Consider the following 25,298-nt stretch of genomic DNA (forward strand, 5'->3'; position numbering starts at 1 on the left):
ATGTCATCAGCTCTGCGAGGGGCTGCTGTGCCAGGAGTGGCGGCCACGTTGCCATGGCGACGGTTGGTGTAAGAGATGGCGGGTCGGTGGCTTCGGCTGTGGCGTGTGGGCAAAAGCGAGAGGGCCGTCGTCGCTTTAAGGGTAAATATGGTCGAAATTAACGGCCGCCGCCGCATCGACACGGCAGAAGAAGAAAAGACATTAAGTAAAAATGGATGTCTTAAACACAGCACAAGGTGAAACCAAGCAAGAGCATTGCACAGGATATGAAATTATTTCCAATATCAGCCCGAGTGTGGAAATTCAATTTCACAGCTCATGAACAATATCAAACAAACATGCTGGCTGAAAGAGCACACTCCACCCTGAGTGATACTGTATCAAAAGGCTACACAGCAGACATAAAAGCGAATGAGGTGGGTGAAGGGCAGGCTAACGGCTAACGGGTAACGGTAATCCATAACTCCACCAATCTCCATATTCAGGCCGTTTAAACTGCACATTAGCCACCAGCTATTCCCATGGCCCGCCTCAGACCTGGGAGGGGAGGCGGGCCGGCTTTCTAATGAACTGTATAATTAAATGAGAAGCTCTGCTCGGCCCGCTCCCACTACTCTCCATTCCGAGACCATGTTGCCTTAACGAGGGCTGAATTGAAATGAATGGCAGCAGGTGAAGGACAGAAGGACAGCGGGCTAATGTGGTGGAATGTGCCTTTAATGAAGAGGATGAAAGAAGAGGGAGGGGGGGGGGGGACAAGAGCTGGTCGAGGTCACCGTGGGCACTCACCCGTACCTTCACTCTGCGGTGCGAGGGTCCCCACACACTCTACTGTACACCCCCCCCCCCCTCCATCTCTTTCTGTCTATCTCGAACACCTTTTTTTTGGGAGCTGTGTGGGAGAGAGATAACCGTTTCAGCTCTCCACTTTGCCCTCCCCAGAGCACGCCTTTTGATTGACACATGCTAACAAGCTAAGGTGTTCGGCAGGGGCGCTGGCAGAATAGGTAATGCCGAGAGAACATAACCGGGGAATTCTCACACAACCCGTGGTTCATGACGATCGACTGGGGAACAGCCTGTGCTTCTGCATTCTCACCCCCCCACCCCGTCCCCCCCACCCCGTCCTCCTCCTTTTCAAGAAGTGCGACAAGAATGTGGGCTTATAGGGTGTCAAATTAATTCAAACTCATAACACAAGAAGAAAATGTAAGTGGATCTTCAAAAAGAACCGAGCAGCATCGTCGGGGAACTTGAACGAAGAGCAGAGAATAGACAAATAGCTTTCAAGGAGGGGTGGGGGGGGGGGTGGGGGGGCTTCATATCAAGCAGAGGGAGAGGAAACCTGCTGATGTGAGGCATGTCAGCGTATTGACGGCCGTGACCGCGTCCAGTGAACTAAAGTCTCTCCAGAACAAACACACACCGTCTACATCAGACGTGTTACAGCCGAGCTCTCCCGACAGGGATTTCAAAGCTTTCCTTTAATGGACGTTAAATGCAATTAATTCTCCGATGTTCCGTTGTTGCCGTTGTTTATCGTCTTTGGCAGCAAACTGACCACAAGCACTTGAAGGAGGCCGTTGGCTGCGTAGTTATTCTTTAAAGTACAGTGAACGGGCAGCGGAGACAACTTAAGTGCTGTGAGATGCCCTCTGTGAGAAGAAGAGACACGGTCCGGAAAATACTTCCATCGCAGTAGTTGGTGGAATCTAAGCGTGACCACACATCTTAACTCAAGGTCCACTTAGTAGCTTTTTCTAGAGGTTTCAGTTGAAGGAAAAAGCAAGTAAGTGGGCCTTTAGTAAAGACTTGTATGTTGTTGTGAGGAGGCACTGGCTGTTTGTTTAGGGTTTGTCAAAAATAGCCCATAAATGCACGTTTTCATCAGCTGACAAAGTTCAGATCCTGGAATGTCTTTGATCAGCACACCAAAAGGGAGCTTTTCACAATGTTCCATGCATTACCATCGCATAATGCCATTAACGTGGCATTATTCAGCATGGTAATGCCTTTGGTAATGGTCAACCCACATGAGCATGTGACTGTTAATGACCCAAAACATACAAAACCCTCTTTTAAGAGGGTGAACATCCTCCGGCGCTGCTCCATCAGTTCAATGTGTGTTTTGTCATCACAGGATGGTCAGCAGACAGCTGCTGTGTTTTTGTTTATCCAGCTTCTGGTTTGTGGTGCATTGTGATGCTGTTTTGATATGTACTATATGAATAGAAACGGGTTATAATAAGCATTTGTTTATAGCTATTACTCAGCTTGTAGGTCAGGATCCGTGACGTGTGCAAAATGTGCTTTTAAGTGTATTTGCGCTCCGACAGAGGAGGGTCAGAGCGGTGCAGAGACGAGACGGATCAGCAGAGGCCCGGTCCTTGTTGGCCTTGACGCTAATTAAACACTAACTGATAGTAAAAGCCTTCTCCACACTCTAATTATTCCCCATTTCAAGTCTAATTTCACCAATCAGTGCCATCTTTATTTCTGAGAGCAAATTGGGCAGTAATCATTTTCCAGTGGAGATTTCCCTGCTTCTAATTGTTGAATATGATTTAGTCATTATCAGAACGCTGGCTACTCTTATCAGTCATCTCATAGGGCAAATTTATCTGGAGATTGTGCTGAGAGAAATTAAGCTGAATATTTTAATGAATTTTTAAAGTGATGACTCAGAGCGTTGCCGTAGTTTGACTGGATATTTTTAAACATGCACAGTCTGGATAATTGGTTCAATGAAACAGAAATAGGATGAAAGAGAGAATTTCAAAAATATTTAATGCAAAATATTTGTATTTAAAAAAGAAATCCTGCATTTATTTGACAGCATGATTGAATCAAACCACTATTCGACACATTTAATGAGTTTTCAGTGCAGTGACTTTCAGCAGTGATATGTTAAAAGATAAAATGTTTCATTAGCTGCGCCGTGTGTGTATGAGCAGTCACACGGCTTACGCTTATAATATGTAGCTTGTGTGTGGATCAAGATTTATACATTTTTATTAGAAAACACCACAAAAATATCTCATTTACAAAGCATTCGATAAATGTACGGTAAATGTATAAGCCACTGCCACTTAATCAAAGGCATCACATACAACAACACAGTGTGATAGCAGGATGCAGAGGAAGTCCAAGAGACAAACATCAAGGACGAGAGGACGCTTTGAAGGGGAGCTACTTCCTTTTTCCTGTTTGTCGACTTCAACTTCCTGTGTCTGCTGGTCCGGCTGCTCAAGGTGCCCCCTCTCTATTTCCTCCAGTTTGTTCAGCTTGTGCAAAATGCTGGAAAAGAGTTGATTCTATACAACATGTACTAAGTTACCTCTATATATTTAATTGCCCTTAATTACATTTTTATTCAACATTATAAAATCTGTCGTAATACGATCCTGTTAATATAAACATGGGCACACTTATACACAAAGCGCTCGCAAACATGATTATATATATGTACACACGCGTGAGTCCTTAATGCTTGTTAAACCTGTCTTGGCCTGTGGACAGAGTTATGACCAGATGGTTCTAAAATAAGTCTAATTTCAGCCTCCCAGCTCGTCACTTATTCTTTTATCAGATAAACTAATATGGCTAAATCGCACTTCTACACGTTGATGTCATGTGTCACAAATCTGGAAACACTATTTATTTATATTCTTTGTATGACTGGCCTTCAACATCCTTTTCTGAGTACCTTTACACCGCACCGATCAAGGGGTTCTTCCGCCTTTGCTCGGGCTGTCTCTCGTCTCCGTAGCGTTCCCCGGTGTCGGGGTACCTCTCCGGGCTGGTGTAGCGGCCCGAGCTGGCCTGCAGGTAGCCGTCTCCTCGCCCTCCGACGGCTTCGTTGTAGTGGCGTCCTCTGCGGCCCGCGTTGGGAGACGGGGGAACGTCCTGCCTCACTGCCGCACGGTGCTGCTGCTCTGCGCGGGGAGACGAGGGGTAGTAGCGCTGGTTGTTGGGCGCCTGCGGGAGCTGCACGCGGCCCGGGTGGCTGGAGGCTGGAGGGTCAGAGTAGTGGCCCGGGTAGGGGGCAGGATCTCTTGGCACGGGTCTGGAGTGGGTGGGGTAATCATATGGATCCCTCCTGAAAGAGAAACGTGGTCAGTGAAGAAGGTTTTTAGGACTGTCTGACACACGTACGTATAGAGTATACGTATGTAGACAATATTTAACACTGGTTTGAACTGGTTTGGAGTAGAGGACGAGCCACAGATTTGGCCCTCCCTTGCGGTAAGCCTCCTCCTGTTATTCAGTTTACGTGGCGAGGCTGTGGCCTTGGCAGGATCGAGTTGTGGGGGGAACGTGGATGGAGAGATGCCAAGAGATAACAGCAAATGCCTTGGTAAGCATATATGAGGCTGTGTGTGTGTTTAGCTGGAGTGTGTAGGAATGTGTGTGTGTCCCAGGGGTCTGCAGTAACGAGGCAGCCAGCTGGAAGTCTCCGGTTCCCTCCCCGTAGCTCTGGGTGATTAGGGGCTAAACCCCTGGGTAAGGCGACACGCGGGCCGTGGGGAGACGGAAGGAGAGAGAGGGAGAGACACTGAGAAAGAGAGGAGAGGAAGTGAGAGAGGGGGCAGAGAAAAGAAAAAAGGGAGGGCTGCTCACCTTTCACAGGCCCATTCAAATGTTTTCCATCTTATGTGCTGTTTCCAGCGCTGGGTGACACACACATCTAGCTCCAGCAAGTAAGCAAATCTAAAAGTCAGGTCTTGGTCGGCCTAGCTGGAAGGGAAACTCTCCTATTTTTAAAAGTGGTGATCTACAAGGAGCCCCGTCAACATCACAAATGAAGTATCTTTGCAAACAAAGACCACGTCACTACCTCTTTAAGGCCATATATAGGAGCTCATTAGTACAATGCTACAAGGTATATTTGACTTTATGTGCACAAACTGTTCGTAGTAAATGAGATTCTAATTGCGATACGCTTCGCGATATTGGAAAGAATACTAATTTTTGCATAATCTTGGTGATTTCTTTTTCTTTACAAAGATCTGTCCCATGGTTTTTCCAAGGATAAATCTAAAATAGATATCTCTATATCCAGAAATAGATATCTCTATATCCAGATTACAGACACCAAGGTTCTTGTATAAATAACATTGAAGAAATCAATTAACTGCAGAAAACAAACATTTAAGTGCACGCAAACACACATTTGCTGACGCTAGTGTTGGTCTAAACATGTTCCGTTAACTGGCTACAGTTCAAATTATTATAGCACATCAATCAGCGGCAGAGAGCGGCGGAACAGAGTTAGACATTTACTTCCCACCCTTCAACAATGGCTCCCACTGTAGTTATTATACAGAAGCCTTGAGCTTAGCCCTCTCCCTTGTTCTGCAATCATATCCCTGCGTCTCCTCTGTCCACTCCCTCGAGTCCAGCTCGGCACCTGTTGACTGGCCAATTAGAATGACTCACTCACCACAGATTAGGTCGCACACAGCTTGTGCATGTGTGTGTGTGTGTGTGTGTGTGTGTGTGTGTGTGCATAGGAGGACTTCCCTTGAGGATATTCATGGACCGTGGTGACGTGCATTTCTATATGTGTGTGTGTCCAAGATATCAGTGTGTTTTCTGTGGGCTGGGAGGCCTGACCACCCAAACAGAGCGCTGGGACAGGATACACAGGTGGTCCCAAGAATGAACAGCGCTGCCTTGTCAGTCAGCAGAGCAGGAAAGACCGAGCCGCACGCACGCACGCAGAGAGACATGCACACATGCATTGCAAAGGCCTGAGAGATAAGGTAAGGAGGCATAAAAGGAGATCTGAGCGGTAGAAAAGGAGCAGATGTGGAGGGAGTCTGGGTGAAAACTAAATACTCCTCCATGTAAAAGCCTGGCGTGGAGTGAAAAACGCTAGAGAGGGAAAGCGAGACGAAGGTCAACCTCCTCATTAATCCAGATTAAATGGTGAAGGCCACCAGGGGAGGCAGAGAGGAAAATAAAGAAGGATATAGGGGTAGAGGAGGGGGAACACCTGGGTCCTCTATCCGACTCAGGGCCACCCAAACAGGAACCTCTGCTGGCTCCCCCATTCTTCTCTCATCACCTCCCTCTCTGCAATCTTCAATTTCCACATCTTTTCCACTGGAATATTCATCTTCCTCTCTTTCTCCGTCACCTCTGTGACCTCCCCCCCTTAATATCCTCCATGTGCACGGTGTTATTTTAAATGCCTCCGCCATCTTTGCGACGCCATCCTTGGACAAACGTGACACTTGTGGACGCAAATTTGAGGGAAAAACAAGGTCCATTACCGTAACTTTGCTTTACAATCACTGATAGACTCATCTGTTTCAATTAATTAACTAATTAACTCAAATTAAACGAAGCGAACCTAAACACACCAGTGTAGGCGTGAAAGCACCCCTTAAATACGCTCTTTGTTTTCTGGAAGGGATAAATGAAGTAGGATAAATTCCTGAAGTGCCAGGGTAAATGGGTCTGGATGACCTTTGACCCTGGCATTACGAGGCCTAGTAGTCCAGGAGTAATGGCTGCTCATATGGGAGTACTTATGTTTCTTCAGGGAGGTGAGTGTCTGACATTTTAAAAGTGTTTGCAGAAGGAGCAGAAGTGTTGGACCTTGATCTCCATCAAAATGTGCGATATTACTATGAAACCATTGCATAAAAACAAACATAGGGCAGGCCCTGACATATTGTGGTTCATAGCATTTGTGTATCTGTGTGTGTGTGTGTGCACAGCAGCTGGGGGATTAGGGGGTCCACGGGCCTCAGTGACCCACAGAGAGTTCCTCATCCCTGGGTCACACAGCTGGCTGCAGCCTGGTCGGGAGATGTTGGGCAGGGAATGCGTTTCGTCTTTGTGTGAGTCAGCTAACCTGAAATGTCCTCACGCCATGTCGAATGTCCCAGAGCGAGCCAGAGGAAGAGCGCATCGCTGCGTTTGTATATCCCAAGTGTCGGCACGAGATCTTTTGTTTACTTGTTAACTTGCGTAACCTCATCGGTAAGTTTGCGTGCTACGAGAGAGGGGAAGCGTGAGAAGGTGAAAGAAATAAAAACACAGAAAGTACACGCCAAAGAAGTTCCATATAATCATGAAGCGATGTGTAAGAGATGCTGGGTGTTGGTTCTCCCGTCTGCCACTTAAAACATAAGTGAGTTACAGGACAGGGTGGAGATATCCTCCAGAGCTTTTAAATGACAAAAAACCTGCCAAAAATGGCGGATTCCTGCCGAAACACAACCTCGGTTGGCGTCGGTAATGACAATTATTAAAGGAGCTCCGCTAATCCAGCATGAAGAGAGCTTCTGACAATAAGAGACATGCGTGTTTTCATGCAGCTGTCAGGAGAGTTTTGCGCAACACTTTTGAAATGTCAAAGACAAATGCAAATGAGATGTTTCCATGAGCGATGTTGAAATAAATAAATAGCTGTCAGAAAAGGGAAATGGAAAGACTTTCAAGAATGAATTAGTACTAGGTTTATTTATTTCCCTGTTGTTATTTAATGTACTGGTGAAATACAGCCATCATTAACAAAGCAGCAGTTACAACTGACATGGGAGTGACAGTCGGGATGACATTACTCAGTCCGAAGGGGTCATTTACTGATTACATTGCAATGAAACTGAACCGCACGTCTCTATAAGTCACCAGTAAATGTATTTCCATCATTATTCATCATATCTTTTCTTCAAATAGTTATTTGTGTATACGTATAAACCTTTTGGTGGGAAAAGTAGTTCTATGTCCTACCTTTAAATTGGATGCATTTGCAGTAAAATGAGGAAAGAGAAAATGGAGACGGTGTAAAGAAAGGGAGAGGCCGACAGGAGAAGAGGAGGTTTAGCAGGAGGCCGATGTAGACAGTCGTCTGTCCCTCTGAGGTCTATATAGAGCAGCAGCGCAGGGTGTGATGTGAACCGCAGGGACCAACTAGAGTGGAAAGCTGTAATGACACGCCGTGTAATACATCTGACTCACACTTCAAGCACATCAGCACCATATACCACACTCCCACCCACCCTCAGAGTGTGTGTGTGTGTGTGTGTGTGTGTGTGTGTGTGTGTGTGTGTGTGTGTGTGTGTGTGTGTGTGTGTTGGGAGCAAATGACAGCTTGAATATTCCATGCGTATTTATATGCATGTGAATGTGTGTTGGGAGTGTATATGATTACAACAGTGAAGGGAAAATGTGTGTGTGTCATCATGTGTGTTGCCATGTAGGCATCGCTTCCGCCTTATGACAGGGAGGAATTTGTGTGTATGGTGATAGCATGGGGAATAGGGGGTGAAGGGGCTTACCCTGCACCTGCCCCTAGGAAACGGAAGGAGGAAATTAGTAAACAACCCCCCCCCACCCAACGCCTTATTACACCCCACACTCACCATCCTGGTCCTAAACAGCTGGAAAACAACCATGTGTCTCTGTCAGACCTACACACACACACACACACACACACACACACACACACACACACACACACACACACACACACACACACACACACACACACACACACACACACACACACACACACACACACACACACACACACACACTTGGGGATCTGCATTTTTCACTTTTCACTATTTCACAATATCTTTTGGCCTGATTTCAGAGCCCAGTAGTTAGAAACTTATTTTAAGACAAAGGTTTGGCACAGTATGGCGCAAAACATATACTAAACTAATAAATAAATCTACTATATATATATATATATATATTAGAGAAGACCATCTTGGTGGTTTCTCGACTCTACGAGGATGAAGGATTTTAGTCATCGGACGTCTGGATCTTAAGTTATCAGAGAAACAAGCTGAGCAAACGTTAGCTGCAGCTGCACAGTGTTGGAGAAACTCTGATATGTAACATGACACTGCATCATTCAGTGCTTTCACTGCTTTTAATCATCGGGTGCGTTTGTTTCGGAGACCTCTGTGGATAATTTAGCTCCCAACTAACAATGAACAATAAATGAATCCTACCCGGGACAAACTCCCCTGATCCCCTGCTACGTCTTTTGCTATTGTTTTGATTGAGAGTGGCAGAAAGATACATATTGTGCGGTTAAATAAAACACTTTTCCAGTTAGTTATGTATAGAGACAAAAACAAATGCCTGAAGAATGAAACATTGCGATTCTACTGAATATATTATTCTTTACTTCGTACTACTTACCTACTCTGCCTTCTGCTTAAAGTTTAAGGATGCATGTTTGTTTGTCTTCTTTTCTTCACACACACACACACACACACACACACACACACACACACACACACACGCATGCATAATAAATGAGTGCAAATGTTAAAACATTAAACTGCACTCAAATAAGTGACATTTGCACATATAATTCATTATTATGAGAACATACAGATGCAACACGGATGCATATGTAAGCACAACTGCCAGCTCTGTGCTCACCTGCTAGTCAAGTGATGAGCAACAGACACGCGTTGCATGCAGAATGCATTAATTGCTCTGCAGAAAAACAGCTGCTGCACTTCACTGCCAAACACTCCCACACGCAGACATTCATATGCATGTCCGCGCACACTTTCCTGGGTTAAACGTGTCATCATTTGTAGGAGAAAAAGTAGCAGGAAAAGCCTTCATTTATTTAATATAGTGAAACCAGTGTCCGTGGTCTCTTGATGATAAGTTGTAGCCAGAGCACAAACACGGTCATCAATTACTGTAAAAAATGGTTTGTTTTAAAAGATGTAACACAGTATGTTAAGCAAGTTGGCATACTCATTAGTGTATGATGCATTCTCCAGATTCTCCAAATTCATCCTTGTCCTAACTAACCCTGCACAGCCCCACACACACACACACACACACACACACACACAGTCGTGGCGCTAATGGCGCTGTGCTAGCTGAGTGCTACAGACACAGAGCAGGCCCGCTGGCTCCGCTACAGAGGAAACCATTAGCCACTCTGGCCCTGGCCGCAGAGGCAGCGCTGCTAATCAAACCGGGCTATGTCAACAACAGCAGTGGAAATTGGCTCTCACCTAGACACACGTGCTTCATCTAAATGGGCCCGTGTTTACACTCTCTGCTACTATGTACTGAGCAGTGACAAGGGATGTGAAATGTATCAGTGGCAGGTAGCGGTGGGACCGGCTGCAGAGTGGGAGCTTTCTGCTGGAAATGAGCAGGCGAGGAGAGACGGGAGGCACCAGGGCAAACAGTATGTACACTTAGAATAGGTACTCTCATGAAGCTCATGTAATGACTCATTCATCACTTTAGTGATGCCGTGCTTCAGACGACCATCAATAACCGTTTATTCTACAACATTGGGATTCATTTGATTCTAATGACTTGCACTACATCTACCTGCTGCTGTTGTGCAGAGTGAATGACAATGACTGCAAGAGTACAACGAATTGTACATTCCTGCACCACCAAAAAGTAAATGCAGCCATTACTAAGGAGGTCAAAGGTCAGATTTACTTCTTGGACAGCACTCCAAGAGGGAGAGTTATCATGTAATAGAGACGTGCTGGGGAACAGCAGTGACGGCTAACGGCAGAAACAGATGGGAAAGCAGAAACTTTAAGGCAAGTCGCAACTCATTTTCTATTTCTCAGATTCTTCACAGTTCAAATCGAGTTCACTTTATGCCCTTTCTATTATATTTCATTCCATTCTGAGCAAAGAAGAGAACATTTGAATTCACGCTGACTCCTGTGCGTCTTCCACAGAGCTGCCTGTCCGTCTGTATTTGCGGACTGAACGTCATGCAGACTTGTACATGACAGTCTTTGTATTTCTAACTGAGCTCATAAAGAGCGCCGAGGCCTCAAAGTGTACGTCTTTTGGTTTATTCATAAAGAGATGATTTTTATTTTGGGAGAGAGGGATGGAAGGGGGAGACGTAAAAGTGATATAAACAAAAGCAAAAACAAAAGGATTGATGGAGTCGGAGGGAAAAGCCCAGAGAAAGGAGACGTGGTTGTAAACAGGTAGAGCCACTGCTGCCTGAGCAGTGCATGTGGCAGAGCTAGCTAAAGCCCTTTCATTTCCTACTGCTGATTCCATTACATTGTCCCGTGTCTGAGCGCAAACACCCCTAGCAGGACAAACACGGCCGCCTCTGCACACCAATGGGGCCCGTTCCTTCATAAATAAAAAAGAGGGCCCGCAAATAAGAAAGGGGTCAGGACGCCTCTCGGGAAATCAAACAAAATAATCTGCACATTGCTTCAGATGCTCTCGGGGTGCTTATTCAACAATAAAAGGAGGGGGGGGGGGGGGGGGGTCACATCACCTTTTAAATCAATCACGTAAGGTCTTGGAAAGATATTAGCAGCTGTTATGGGCTAAATGTAGAAAAACGAAAGACTCTCCAGGACCGGAGAAATGTAATGAGTTACAGAGACAATAACTGTAACCGAGTGGGGAGAGTTTAAAGTGAGTCATTCGACAGCTGGACAGCAGCGAGCGGAGAATCACTTGATCACTTATGAAACTGTGAGAAGCAGGATTAGTTTTTAATAAAGACGGGGCGAGTGCAGCGAAAATAGGATTTCTCCCCTGACCTTGAAAAATGCCATCGGGATTCTTTGGGAGTCTCGAACTGCGGGACGCAACGATGTTACGGACCTTTGCAATAAATACAAACATTCAAATGTGTGAGGAGCGACACTATGGGAGCTTATTTCCAGTTGACAAAATCAGACAAAGAAGCAAAAATGAATGAAAAGGTCTCGGGGTTTCTTTCCTTTCTTGTTCATCCTATTCTGATCAACAGATTGCTTTCACTCAGAGGGGGGCCGAGACCCTTATTCTTTCTTATTCTGTGTTTCTAAGTATGTCCAGGCTGGACATGGCTCATTTAGTCCAGAGGAGACAGAGCCCTGGGTGAAAAGGTTCAAGTGCTGAGGCATGGTGGAGAAAACCAAGTGGCTGTAGGACTGCAAAGTGTGTGCACTTTTCAGGAAGGTCAGATAAGAGTCCTTAAGGGACACTTTCCCACATACCGGAGGATACTCAACATGCTGAGGACAATGGAGACGTTACCCTCTGGTTTTTAAGGAGGGACAGAGAGCGCTTGATGAGAGCACTGAGCGTTCACTCCACAAACAAAGAACCCGAGAGGCTCCTTCAAATGACAGCACGATGTACATGCTAGAGGTCTTCAGGAGTCCAAAAAAGGAGACCAGATCCAAAAGGGACCCGAGGACAGTCGCTGAACCACATGGACCAAACAGAAACGGGAGCCAACACAGGCGGCAGAATGATCTTCTAAAGTTAATGGCTATAAACGAACTCCACCACGGTTGCATGACCTTACGTCACCACCACTAAGCTAAAGGCAGACTAGTGTCTCATTGAGCCACTTGTTGGCAACCGCCTTCTTTAAGACATGTAAACACTTCAAAGTTCCCCTGGTGGCGTAGTTGCTGGTGTATTTTATGATGTAGTAAATATTTTCCTTAGCTTGTGTGGTAACCAAAGACCCTATTTCAAGCATCACACAAAATAACATTCAAAAACAAATTGAACCAGAAGTGCAAAAATGCTGACTCATTCCTGCTGCACTCTGAGACTGAACATCATTTGGACCCGGCCTGATGTGGACCCCGTGTTGGGTTATTGGCGGACTGACCGAAGAATTCTGCTTTGTTATGTTTAATGAATGGTGTCCATCACATGACAACAAGTGATCACTGCTGAAAACTTTAAAAAAACGAAACAACAACCTTTAAAGACCTTTGCTCCACAAACACACACACACACACACACACACACACACACACACACACACACACACACACACACACTCTGCTCTCTGACTCACTGGCCATCAGCTTCACATTAATCAACCAATTATCAGCCCCGGCCAGCAGCGTAGCCGCGCCAAGCCGGCCCCCTAATCCAATCACCTTGGGGAGTGGGTCAGGGGTTGCTCTGATTGGATAACCCGGGGCCGGGTCGCTGCGCTCATGACCTGCCGCTTTGAATTGGTAATGATGTTAATATTCTCCATATGGCGGTGTGTGCACGTGCATCTGTGTGTGTCCCCAAGCACAGAGCCTATCCGCGGGCTGAGCTGCACCCCAGCGTTAACGGCCAACGGAGACAGAGGTAAGAGCCAAAGCAGCACTCCCTCCCTCCCTGGGGGCAAACCTTTCGACGCTGCCACTTCCAGCCCTCTTTCCAAATCCTCTTTCCCAGACATCAGCATCGCTTGTTGGCTGCCGTGCAGTAGCTCTCGGCACTAAGTCCCAGGCTGACGTCCACTTTCTTTCACTGCTATTCTGGCATCCACTCCTTCAGTTCCAAAGAAACTCTTGATTTGAGAGGCGAGAATAGCCAGGCAGATCTCGGTTTAATAACATTCTGTACTGCAGGAGGTGAGAAATGTTTTCTGATACAATCAAGGAAGAGAGAAGGTAACATGAGAAATATACTGGTGGTGGTGGAATATACTGTGTTCCTTAACGCTGCAACACAACACTGAAGGTAACATTTCATCCCCTTCCTTCTGACTCATACCTCTCCTCTCCTCTCTCTCCATTTGCTCCCATCTGTGAGGTGCTTTGCTACATCTCCTGTACTATCCATGCACACACATTTACACTGACACACACACACACACACACACACACACACACCTCCTTCACTCCCACCCCTCCAGCTGCAGCCACAGCCGGCTCCACACAAAGGCAGGCCAAATGTATGCTAATGAGAGCCAGGCCAATGGTGGAGCCGCACTCATTTTGAGAGGAAATGGCTTTCAATAATGGCGGCCCCCGGGGGGAATTTGCACAAAGTTCAGCTCCACTTTGAAAAATGCATTCAATTCTCTTCTGTGTCTGCTCTCTCTCTCTCTTTTTCGCCTGTTTTTCCCTCCGATGAAAAAAAATTATTCCCGGAATACATTTGCGTCCCCTCCTCTTGCCTCTTGTATTTATGCGAGGGGGAGTCGGAGGAGTTTTTTGCGGGGGGGGGGGGGGGGGGGGGGACTGAGGAGTCGTGATTTATCTCTACAGAAACAAGAACAAAAATATGTAAGTTTGAATAGTGTTCAAACTCTATCTGGCACTTTATTCTCTTGCTTTTGCTCTTCTGCTGAGGCAAATATCCCCAGAAGCATGTCGACTGTGGCGCATGCATTTCAAATGGATGGCTTCCTATGGGTCTTGGGTCTAAAAATACTTCAAAGAGGAGATGAATAACAATTAAATAACAATACAAACATTTCTTGAGGTAATGAACATAATTTGAACCTGTAGTTTTATCTTCATACCTAATAATAAAAGCCAGAGAACATGATGACTGCTACTTAATGCCTTAAATAGAAAACATGTGAGCTGTCATTTTATATAATATATTCCAATAATTCAGTGTATTTATTAGTATGCTGTAAGACAGTGTAGGCATTAGAGCAGGGCTGCAACTAATGATTATGTTTCATTGTCTATTGATCATTTCTCTGGAGTAATAGAGGAAAAAAAAGTCCAAGTTGACGTCTTCAAAATGTCAAAACAACGACGTGAAATCCAAAGAGATTCAATTTGCAAGGCAGGAACGTTGAAACCGCTTTACACAGAAGCCATTTTGACACGGCCTTGGTGAAACACAGGTGTAATTAATAACATTAATTATGGCCCTGTTCCAGTAAGGTGTGCCAGGGCTCTGCTACTGAGCACGCTGGCTCACTGGCATGGCTGAGGCAAACTAAATAGAACAAGACCATAATTACATTTATCAATAACACCTGTGGTTACCCTGCAATGACATGTCCAAATGACTGCTTTCAATTTACCGCCCTTGCTTCAATGTTATTGCGTGGAAAGTTTTGAGTGTATGGCGAGCTTCTTCTTCCTGTGTTACTGTACTTAAGTATAGTTTGAGCTGTCAAAGGTCATGCATGTCTCCCTGGGTGTGTCTGTCTCCATTTGGGTTTGTCTCCACAGTTACAGCTGGCTAATCTGTCCCTGCGCTGCTTGCTCGTGTCCCTCCTCCTCTCGCCCAGATTCTCAGTGTGTCTCGTTCCTCCCTGAGCCGGTGCTGATGTCTGCGCTCCCTGGTGCCTGTCATATCAGGAGGAGCAATAACCCGTGAAATGACTGTTCTCTTTTTCTCACTCTCCTCCTTTCCATCCCGGTGTCCCCTCTTTTCCTCATTCTCCTCCTCTCACTTTCCTCGCTCCACTTCGCTGTTGGGGCAGCGAACATCACGAAGATGGCGTTTTCTCAGTGTGCGCACACACACACACACACACACACACACACACACACACACACACACACACGAACTGTGGAAATCTGGACAGGTATGAGTGTCCCTTATTTGACATGGGAACGTTTATACAAATATAAAGGAACATGTGCAGTTTGGTTAAACCCACACTAGAGGTTATACATTCTTCATACCATCCTCTGTGCATGTGTGTGTGTGTGTGTGTGTGTGTGTGTGTGTGTGTGTGATCCTCCTGCCTGTGCCCTGCTCTCTGGAGAGCTGAGCACTCCTATTCCTGGGATGAGTAGACGCTCCCAAGGCAAACACTCCAGATTTAATTATAAGCTCCAAAGAGGATTAGTCTGTGCCGTGTGTGTATGTGTGTGTGAGTGATGGAGACACAAAGGGAGGGAGTGGCGAGAACTTATCCCTTTATTTCCTGCATTGAAGACTAAAGCACACACAGAGTGGTCTCACCTGGGGTGCGTGGGGTACTGCCGGTCCACCTCTTCGTAGCGGGGCGCGGCTCGAGATTCGGCTCCCCTGGCTGCCATCTGTGAGGAGACACGGGACAGGGAATGTAAGCATGTAGACTAAAAAGGACCAAGCTTCAGTCACTCAACAGACAAAATACCCTTGAGCAAGGTGTTGAACTCCGGGAGAGATGTTTGTGGATTCTGGGCTTATTGAAGCAGAACAAACATATCCTCAGGCTATAGGTTTAACCTCAGTAATATTCCAATTCAGTGGATGTACATCAAGCATTTACAGCATGCACGTGTTCGTGTGCAGCCTTCAGAGGAAACACAAAACAAGAGCGGCAGAACTCATGGAACGCCCCCACATGTGGAAACGTAAACACAAGTGACCACATGGAAGCGACGTGCCCCTTCCATTCAACATGTGTGTGTACGGTTCATGCAAACATGCCAGTTATATGGAGACAATTACATCTAGAGGAGGTTGTTGTCATCCACAAACACCAGGAAGTGATTGATTAAAGCCACGTCCAGGCTCAGCAGGATCAATCTGGAAATGCTGTTTACATATGAACTTTGGTACACAGTTTCAGGTCATTTTGTGTCCACACTGGAACGCCAAAGTAGTAGAGCTAAATCTCTTCTGTTGGCAAACAACGGTGGATTAAAGGCATCATGCGATAGGAGAGTAGGACAGACACAGTTTGGCCTCGGAAGGCTAAACCTCGATGCACAACAGCTCATTACACGGTTTGATTTTGGAGTGACACATTAGCACCCTCCACCATCGTCTTAACACCAAAAGAGGGAATATGTTGTGGACGTTTCATCCTCTCACAGTGTCTGTGCACACTCCTGTTCCACACTAACGGAAAGTGTTTGAGGAAGGTGTTAAATCATCCTGTTTTGGTGTGAAAAGCACCAGCTCAGAGTGGATCGGAGGCGAACATGTAAAGAAAAAGACGTGGTGTCAAATGGAGTTGCGCAAGTGGTGTAAGGTTACAACAATACGAGGGGGTTTAAACAAAGACAGAGAGGAGAGAGAGAGCATGCCGCTTCAATCATCTGTAATCTAGGTTCTGGGCTCACAGTTTCCACACACAAACACAGGCTGTTTACTCAGAGGACATTTCACCGGTCAAACACGCTGTAGTGTAGCACGCACACTCCGGCACGTTTGGTCAAACACGCCGAAGCAGCCGTACATACAATAACCGACATGTGTGTACATAAACAAGCAATCACAGGTCCGACAGACGCTCATTCTGAAGAGGTAAACACGCTTGATCCAGGCTATCAGAGCCACATACACAGAATGTAATTTCACAAACACACACACACACACACTATAGAGGGTGTAAATGACTCCATGCAGGGCGAGTGTATCGCTGTGTTTTGCATGTACGTATGAGTTCAAACTCATTCTGCATGTCAATGTAGCAGCGGCGCATTACCAGATATCATTAGCATGTAATGTAGGGAGCTCTAATGTCTCTGAATGGGAGCCAGGAAGTGAAAGCACATCAGAGGCAAGGCTGCTGCTCGACTCACTAAAGTGGTTTTGTGCCTCTGTGTGTGTGCCTGTGTGTGTGTGTGTATATGTTAATATTGTGGTAGTCGGGGAAGGCATATGTGCGCAGGTTTAATACGATGTCTGGAAGCGAATGCTCCGTCTTTTGGATGGCGGTGTGTTTGCGTTAGGTAGGGGACATTATGCATAATGTGAGGTGAAGGGGACATTAGTGTCAGCAAGAAGCTGGGACTCAGGTGGAAGACCTTCTGTGCGTGTGCGGCGATGTGTGCGCGTTGAACGAGACATCATACATCTTCTGAGCATGACGCGTGGGGAGAAGGGAAGAGGAAGAGGAAGATGAGGAGGGGAGGAAATGTGTGTTTGGATAACACGAGTGAAATTCTTTGTCCATTGATTGTATTAACATATTAGCCTGCAGACATAGGTCCGAATGATTCCTTTATTAAACACACACACACACACACACACACACACACACACACACACACACACACACACACACACACACACACACACACACACACACACACACACACACACACACACACACACACACACACACACACACACACACACACACACACACACGGATGTCATATGGATGCTTTTCATGCAGAAGCCCATTTCCCCAAATTAGACAGCCAGCTTCAGTGCCAGATGATGTGCCTCAAAATACTGCTGTGGCACGCACGCACACACACACACACACACACACACACACACACACACACACACACACACACACACACATACATACACAAGTCTGAGTCTCACCATGGCAACTGGTAAAACAGCAATATGAAATTCATTCAGGTTAGAACAAAAAGTCAGACTTCGGAGGAGGCGGTCATAGAGCAAAGAGCCTCGTCTTCACAGCTCCGGAGGTGAAGAGCGATGACGCGCATTTTGTTATTCCTCGCACGCCACGCAAGTTCACGTCCTCATCCTGGACCTGGTGACATCACATACAGTGCTGTGTGTATCTGCGGTATATGCATGTGGCATGTGTAAGTGGTTATCAGTGGAAAAGTTAATGTCTTGTGCAGACAGTAGCTGACAGAAAGCCAGATTCTCTGTGGAGCCCGTGCCAGACCACAATAGAGAATTTCCTACTTCTCATTAATGTGTCATGTGGGAAAATTGTAAAGCTGAAAGACTTTGTTAATCTCGGAGTTCACTGCGGTTGTGTGCGTGCATTCGTGTGCAATACAGCCAAACCTTATCAGCAGCTCCTCAGTCCGCTTTTTAACATGTTGTCATCAGGGAAAGCACATTAGCCTAAACATATCAGGATCAATCTTTCTTATAAAGTGTATCATTGTGCTGAGTCATTGCCGCAATTCACCAGCTGACAAACGCTCAGGCGGAGTGCTTGGCGCGTGTGTGAATGAGCAAAAAGTCACTTTTCCATTTTTCCAAATTAGAAAGCCCTGTGTCGACAGTGCCAGACGATACACTTGCAACACACACACACACACACACACACACACACAAAGACGCACCAATCAACTCCAGCAGCACAGCTGTCGTATTCATCAGAAAGTATTGCCGGAGATCAGGAAATGAATTTCTTGGAGCACTTTTGGCTTCGCTGTAAATTTGCGATGCTCGTATATACAATAAAGCTCAAATGAGAGTCCAAGTGCTTTGACACGATGCCTGAGCAGGGCTTTCATCCTGTGACTGAGATGCTCAGATTTGCCTTTTCCAAACCGCTTTCCTGCACCGTCTCTTGCCAAACAGCATAATTAGCCTCCTGTACTTCCATCTATTCCTCTTCCATCCTTTTCTTTCTCCCTCCCTCCATCCATCTTGGATGCTAATTACGCATGTGTCTCAGTGTGGAGCCTCTGCCTGGCACCCCATGCCCACCTCCTGTTGGCAACCTCACCCCGACGCCCTGCATCCGACTGGCACGATGAAGCGGAACCCACCCGCTATTCACCCCCCCCCCCCACCCCCACCCCTGAAAATCACTGTGATGAGATTCTGCTGACTGCCCCATGAGAGGAGAGGGAACAGATAAGAGTGGGGGAGAGAATGGAGCTGGCAGGGAAGGAAAACGGTTTGGCTGGTGAGGAGGTGGACGCAAAACAAAACGGAGCACACACTACTGCTGCCACTTGTTGTTGACAGTTGTTCATACGGTTGTTGAGTTTGAGCTTTAAATGCCCAAATACAAAGAAACCACAGCAGTATGTTTATACAAGGACTCACCCACATACAGGGTTTCATGTGTACGTAACGCAACCCTGTAAAAACACCTGCAGAGTTACTTTTTTTTTTGTTAACTGACCAAATGAAAAACAACATAATTATGTGTGTATTAGCGCCGTGATTCGGATCTGTTATTCTTCGGCCCTTTCCACCAAGTTTCATGAAAATCGGGGCCAGTAGTTGATCCGTAATCCCGCTGACAGACGGGCAAACTGAGCCAGAAACATGACCTCCTTGGCGGAGGTAATTATCTCCAAGACTCTCTTAACGTTCTCAGTGTTCGTTCCCTTGTGTTTGTTAAGCAGCCATTGGCGTGACTGAGTGCATTTTCAGCAGAAAGTTTCTTAACAAAATTCTAAATGTGCAATATTTTCCGTGTGAAACGGCTTGTTGGCATAGTTACCAACTAATAACCAACCAAATCTTGAAAAGGTCAAAGCACCTCTTTGATGCTAAGCCGTTGGCACACACAAGATTATGCTGTATTATGTGTGTATATATCAAACAGGAGGCTCACTCGCCCCCCAGTGTACACTAAACACTCCCACACCTGGACCCTTGCTCACTCTGAGCTCATTAGCAGCAGATGGTACACACACACACACACACACGGGGACCAAAGGTTACACACACTCAGACTGGAATGCAGTCTATTTTGGTAATAGGCCAATCTGCTGGTAATTGTCTTCATTGTTAGTGTTTGTATAGGCCTCAACTCTTGACCTTAGAATGGCTTTCTTACATTTACATACAGTTGGATTCGGACTTGTGTGTGTGTGTGTGGGGGGGGGATTTAATCTTCCCTTGTGAGGATGTAACAGGTAGTGGGAAAAGACTGCATTAGATAAATAAGCCCTGCATCATTTCCTGCGTCTCCAAACAGACTACTTTATCTGTCCGAATAAATTAGCTAACCTTTCAAACTGTTTGCACAAACTCTAAATGTCTAAATGTTTACTGCACACATTCAAAATAATGTTTTACTCTGCAGGAAATGTACGGATGTCCCTTGCTTCCAAGTGGACAAACAAATGGAGAAAAATATGTTTTGCAACCCAAGAGAGTATTTGATTTGTTTAAGTGGCTATTAGCCACGACAACCTTTGTGACTGGACGATTTATCTGCGTGGAACGGGCTCGGAGGCTACACGAAGCACTTGTATTCTTATTGGGTTATTCTGATACCCCACGAAGCTGTAATCAACATGCATCTTTAACCTGTTCCATGTGTGTGTGTGTCAGTGTGTGTGGCCATGGCAGTGGCCGTTGGGGTGTTGTTTATTTACTGGAGCCGTGTCCCTGTTCCTCTCCCCCTCTGTGGGTTTGTTTGCCTCCCCACTGTTCACTGAAATAACATCCAAATACCCCAGTGTGTGTGTGTGTGTGTGTGTGTGTGTGTGTGCTTTATTCTTCCCTCTCCAGATTGTGATGCCCCCAAAGGTATGTCACAGGGTGTGTGACTAAGACCGAGTTTCGCTTCATTTTTTACCAACAGTGTGTGTGAGCCTCGACGCACACACACAAGCTGCAATATCGCCAACAGCTCCGTCGAGTCACGTGACCGTGTTTCTGTGACGGGCGCCATCTCCACAGCACAGGTTACTCAGTCGTCTGTTGCCCCCTTACAGCCACAGGTTTGTGGATGTGGGGGTTGACGCCACCACCAGTGAGGCTTTGATGAGTCAATTCCGGCTCCTCCTGTCCTCCAACGGCCCCGCTGCAAATGTCGTGAGGCTGATGCGTTTGACCTTCACATACTTTTGATGCAACTCCTGCCAACTCCAGACTGAAGGTCCGTTCACCCGAAATACATCTGCAGCCGTTTGTTTGTCTGAAGCACAGAATCGGGAGAAGAAGAATCTGGATTTGTCTCACAGAGGGTTTCCTTCTCTGGATGGTGAAGAGGCCTGTTTGATGTCCCAGCCTTTTAGTGTAATGGCTCACATGGTTCCACTGCCTACAATTCTTGTTTGAATTCCTCATCTTACAAAAAAGGAAAAAAAATCCAATTTGTCCATCGTCTCTTTTCCCTCTCTGGAGAAAGACAGTACGAGCTCAAACAAAGAAATAACTCAAAGTCTCTGTTCCCTTTGTTTTAGAGCTGAAACCATCAGTCGACTTATTGATGAGTCGTGAGTCGAGTTAAGGTGAATTTCACTCGTGCTTCAAAGTGTAAAATTAAAACACAGATTGGGACTTAAGAATATGATATTAATGTGTAATACATTGTTTAGAACAGCAACATGCCCTGTGTAAAATGAGTTGGAGCATTCACTTCCTTTGGTATGGTTGTATAAAGTGTGACCTCAGCAAAGAGACACTAGCACACAGGCCCGACCCTACTGAAGCTCCCCATCTTTAACTCAAACGCCAGACTGGCGACGAGCTTTGAAGTGCGAGCAGGGCGCGAGTGAGGAGCAGAATGGGAGATTGCTATCAACTTGGAGACAGATCACACTCTGCAGTGTGCCCGTAGGCCAGAGACACGCTGTGGGGATAAAGACAGACACCAAATAAGTCCCTGTAGCCCAGATGGGTAGGAGGGAGAGGAGGGAGAAAAAATAAATAAAAAACCTTGCGCGGTTGCTGTGCAGCATTGGAATGAAGTGACTTAAAACAAAGGAGAGGAGTGTTTTAAGCCTCGGGGATGAGCTGGAGAGACAAGGACGGAGACGAGTCCGTGGCTGGAATCTCTCATTGTGACTTTACGAAGAGAAAAGCGGGAGAAAGGTGCAAGACGTGTGCGTGAAAACTCTTGATAGCAGTGGGGAGAAACATAATGCCGGAATGAGATGTTCACTCTTGTCTTTGTCTCCCAGGAGTGTGAGCGAGAGTTCAGCCTGTGCCTCGGTCTTTGCGTGTGTTTGAGAGAAAGAGGAAGTGCCCCTGTGTGCGCCAATCAAACAGCGAGGTGCCAGCCGACGGCAAGAAACAGATGATGCAAAAACTGTGTAGGTGGTCGAAAAGAGTGACATTATTTAGGGAAACATTACCGCCTTTGCCTCTCGCGTTCTACTCTCTTATCTGCAAACAATCAATGCACAAATGTGGCAGAGCACATTTGTTTTCAGAATATTAATGACGCATCATATCCAGATAAAGTGCCTTATTCTGGAACGCTTAAAAGGTATTAGTGCAAGAAACAATTACATTTGCAATGCAAAACATGGATTAATCCCACCTCGCTGGCAAATGTCTTCAAAATGATCTTGCAAGACTGAATATTGGACTAAATGGCTTGTTTAGAAGAATTATCTTCGCAGCACTACTTTCATTTTTGAATGAATCACCTCAACGTTCTCCTGTAAGCTCTCCCTCCTGCCTTTTTTTTTCCTCCTCTGTCATTTTCCTGTTTTCCCAGTAGCAGTCACAGTAGCGTGTTCAGGGTTATTCCGGGGTGTATGATCCAAACACTAACTTGTGGTGGGGCCTGTGTAATTACACGGGCCAGAATAGCATCGAGCCCGGTCCGGAGCTACGGGACCAACGGGCAGCCTTTGATCAGCGCTGGCTTCAGCAGCTGCACGGGGCTCACGAGGAAACCAGGATCAGGAGACTGCATTTCTTGTAATTACCGAATTTACGAGATTTCCCTCAAAAAAGTTTGTGTGTGTGAGCTGCCAGCGTGGGTTTGGCTGGAGCCTCCTACAGAGAAATGAACTCTGAGAACAGCCACAGTTTGGCCAAAGCTGAGGTTTGCAGCCCTTTGATGGTGACGGAGTGTGTGTGTGCGTGTGTGTACATGTTGCCTTTGCATGGTTGATTGTGTGTTTCTTATGTGTTTGGGGTATGTTACCTCTTAAAAGTCTGTTATAAAGTGTGTGTGAGCGGGCGTTCGTGCTCGTGAGTCAGTTTGTGGCCACGCACATTTGTATGTAGTGTGTATGCATGTGCACGTGCGGTAATACGAGAGCGCATGTGTGTGTGTAAAGTCATTCCAGAGGGAGCTACGTCTCTAAACTTGTGAGTATGAAAAATAGAAAGCAGGACGTAATCCAACTTGCTTGGATGCTTCAAATGCAGCTTTTCCTATGGGGATTGTGAGTGTGCGTGTGTGTGTGTGTGTGTGTGTGTGTGTGTGTGTGTGTGTGTGTGCGTGTGTAAGAGGGGAAGAAAGTGAGACGGACAGAAAGAGAGCGATGTTGAGTGATGGTGTGCGTGCTAGCCGGTCATCTTTCTCTCTTTCCTCATTAAAATATGGCAGGTGCATCGGTAAAACCTCAAAATCGACACGCGCACGCACACACACAGGGCACGCACACAGACACACACGGGGCACACACACACGGGGCATATGCTAACCTGATTAACACTAACATTAGACTAACATTAGTGCAGCCTCCTTCAGAGAAACACCCCCGGACCAGCTGCTCTCTCTCCCTCACTTTCTTCCATATGCACACACCAGCATCTCGGCCTCCCACGCTCTGTTTCTCCAATTCATCTTCTCTTATAAATCTACATTTTTTACAGCTTATTTGCACAAAGTTTCTAATTAATTGGACAGCGATGGAGACAAACGGCACAGAACATGTATTGACAAAATAAATCTGCAGGCTGCAGCAGTTGAACTTGCGACTCCCAGTGGGACATTTCTTTCTCTTTGGCCTCCTTAGGTAGAGATTTAATGTCGTGTTCAAGGACATCCCATGCCTCCTTCGACCTTTCTACCACCTGAAAGCATCACGGCTTTCTCTGCCTCCCCCGCTCCATTCCTTCAGTCGTTTATGTCAATGCCTCCACGTGTCCGTCAGTCCCATCTGTCTCCTCGTCGTGCCAATCCAATGATGTGCTATTCCTCATCCAACCCATCTTCCCCTTAAGGCGCCTCTTTAAGTCTCATTTGCTTCGACTCTGCTCTATTGCTTTGTCACGTTCTCTATCTTTCTCACAAACACATGTTCCCCTCTCACTTTCCGATCTTCTGACTGGCTTCCTCGCTGACGCTCTCCTTCCCTGGTTTCCCATTCCCCTCGTTTTCTCTCCCTCCTCTTTCTCTCCCTTGGATCCCCCCCCTCTTGTCTTTATAAGCAGCTTTCTGCTTGGCCAACAGTAGCAGGACCAGCCTGCCAGCACATCCATTACCATTGTGAGTGTGTGTCTTCAGGTGAGAGGGAGAGAACAGTGTGTGGTATAAGGAGGCACTTGAGAGGTGAAAGCACTGGTGGACAGTCACTGGGGTTCAGTGGGAGCCAACCAATCTCACCAGTAAACAAACTAAATATCAATATGCAACCAAAAAAGGGCCTGAGGACACATCTGCTGTTGATAATAACTTTGTGACTTTCTAACTCTAAGCTTTTGGATCAAGTTCACACATGAATACGCGTGCATTCATTAGGACTGTGGGCGCAAAAAACCCATCGGGGGCTTTTGCCTGTGGGCACGAAGCATCCCGCACGGATCACCAGTGCCTGCATGTGTGTGTGTGTGCGAGTGTGTGTAGGCCATCTATCACCGTGACAGGCTGGTGCGTGTTTACTTAATGATGTGGGGGTTTATTTATGAAGTGATGGCCGACGTGTGGGAGGGAGAGAAAAAGTGAGAGAGGGGGAGATATTGAGACAGCCTGAGGATGTGACATTAAAATATCATCAAGGTGATGGATGTCCACACGCACACGACATTAGAGAGAAGTACAAAAAACAGCTGCGCAACGGATGACAAGTCGTATCTGGACTTGTGCGAGTGTCTCTCTCTATGTGTGCGTGTGTTTTATAATGACTCAGAGTGTGTAGTTGCGTGTGTGCTTTTCTGTGACTTCTGTGTTCATTAAAGTGTCACATGTGCTGCCACCGTTGTTTACGACTCACAGGGTAATGAGTTGAAGATAAGATGCATGACTTCATTTCAGTGAGTTTCTCCTCTACCCA

At 46.3% G+C, this 25,298-nt stretch overlaps 1 protein-coding gene across 2 annotated transcripts in view; it reads right to left on the bottom strand.

Annotated features, from left to right (window-relative positions):
• Positions 1-2,770: 2,770 nt before the first annotated feature.
• pard3ba (par-3 family cell polarity regulator beta a) overlaps positions 2,771-25,298 on the bottom strand; it is a 142,496-nt gene continuing 119,968 nt past the window's right edge. For both annotated transcript variants that reach the window (XM_029449327.1, XM_029449318.1), the window contains 2 exons: positions 15,673-15,749; positions 2,771-4,099 (listed from right to left, as the gene is read on the bottom strand). In XM_029449327.1, the coding sequence (XP_029305187.1) occupies positions 3,709-4,099; positions 15,673-15,749 (468 nt within the window). In that variant the 3' untranslated portion in view covers positions 2,771-3,708. The remainder of the gene's footprint in view (positions 4,100-15,672; positions 15,750-25,298) is intronic.

Source organism: Cottoperca gobio, chromosome 2, assembly GCF_900634415.1.
Source record: "Cottoperca gobio chromosome 2, fCotGob3.1, whole genome shotgun sequence".
Taxonomy (NCBI): Eukaryota; Metazoa; Chordata; class Actinopteri; order Perciformes; family Bovichtidae; genus Cottoperca; species Cottoperca gobio.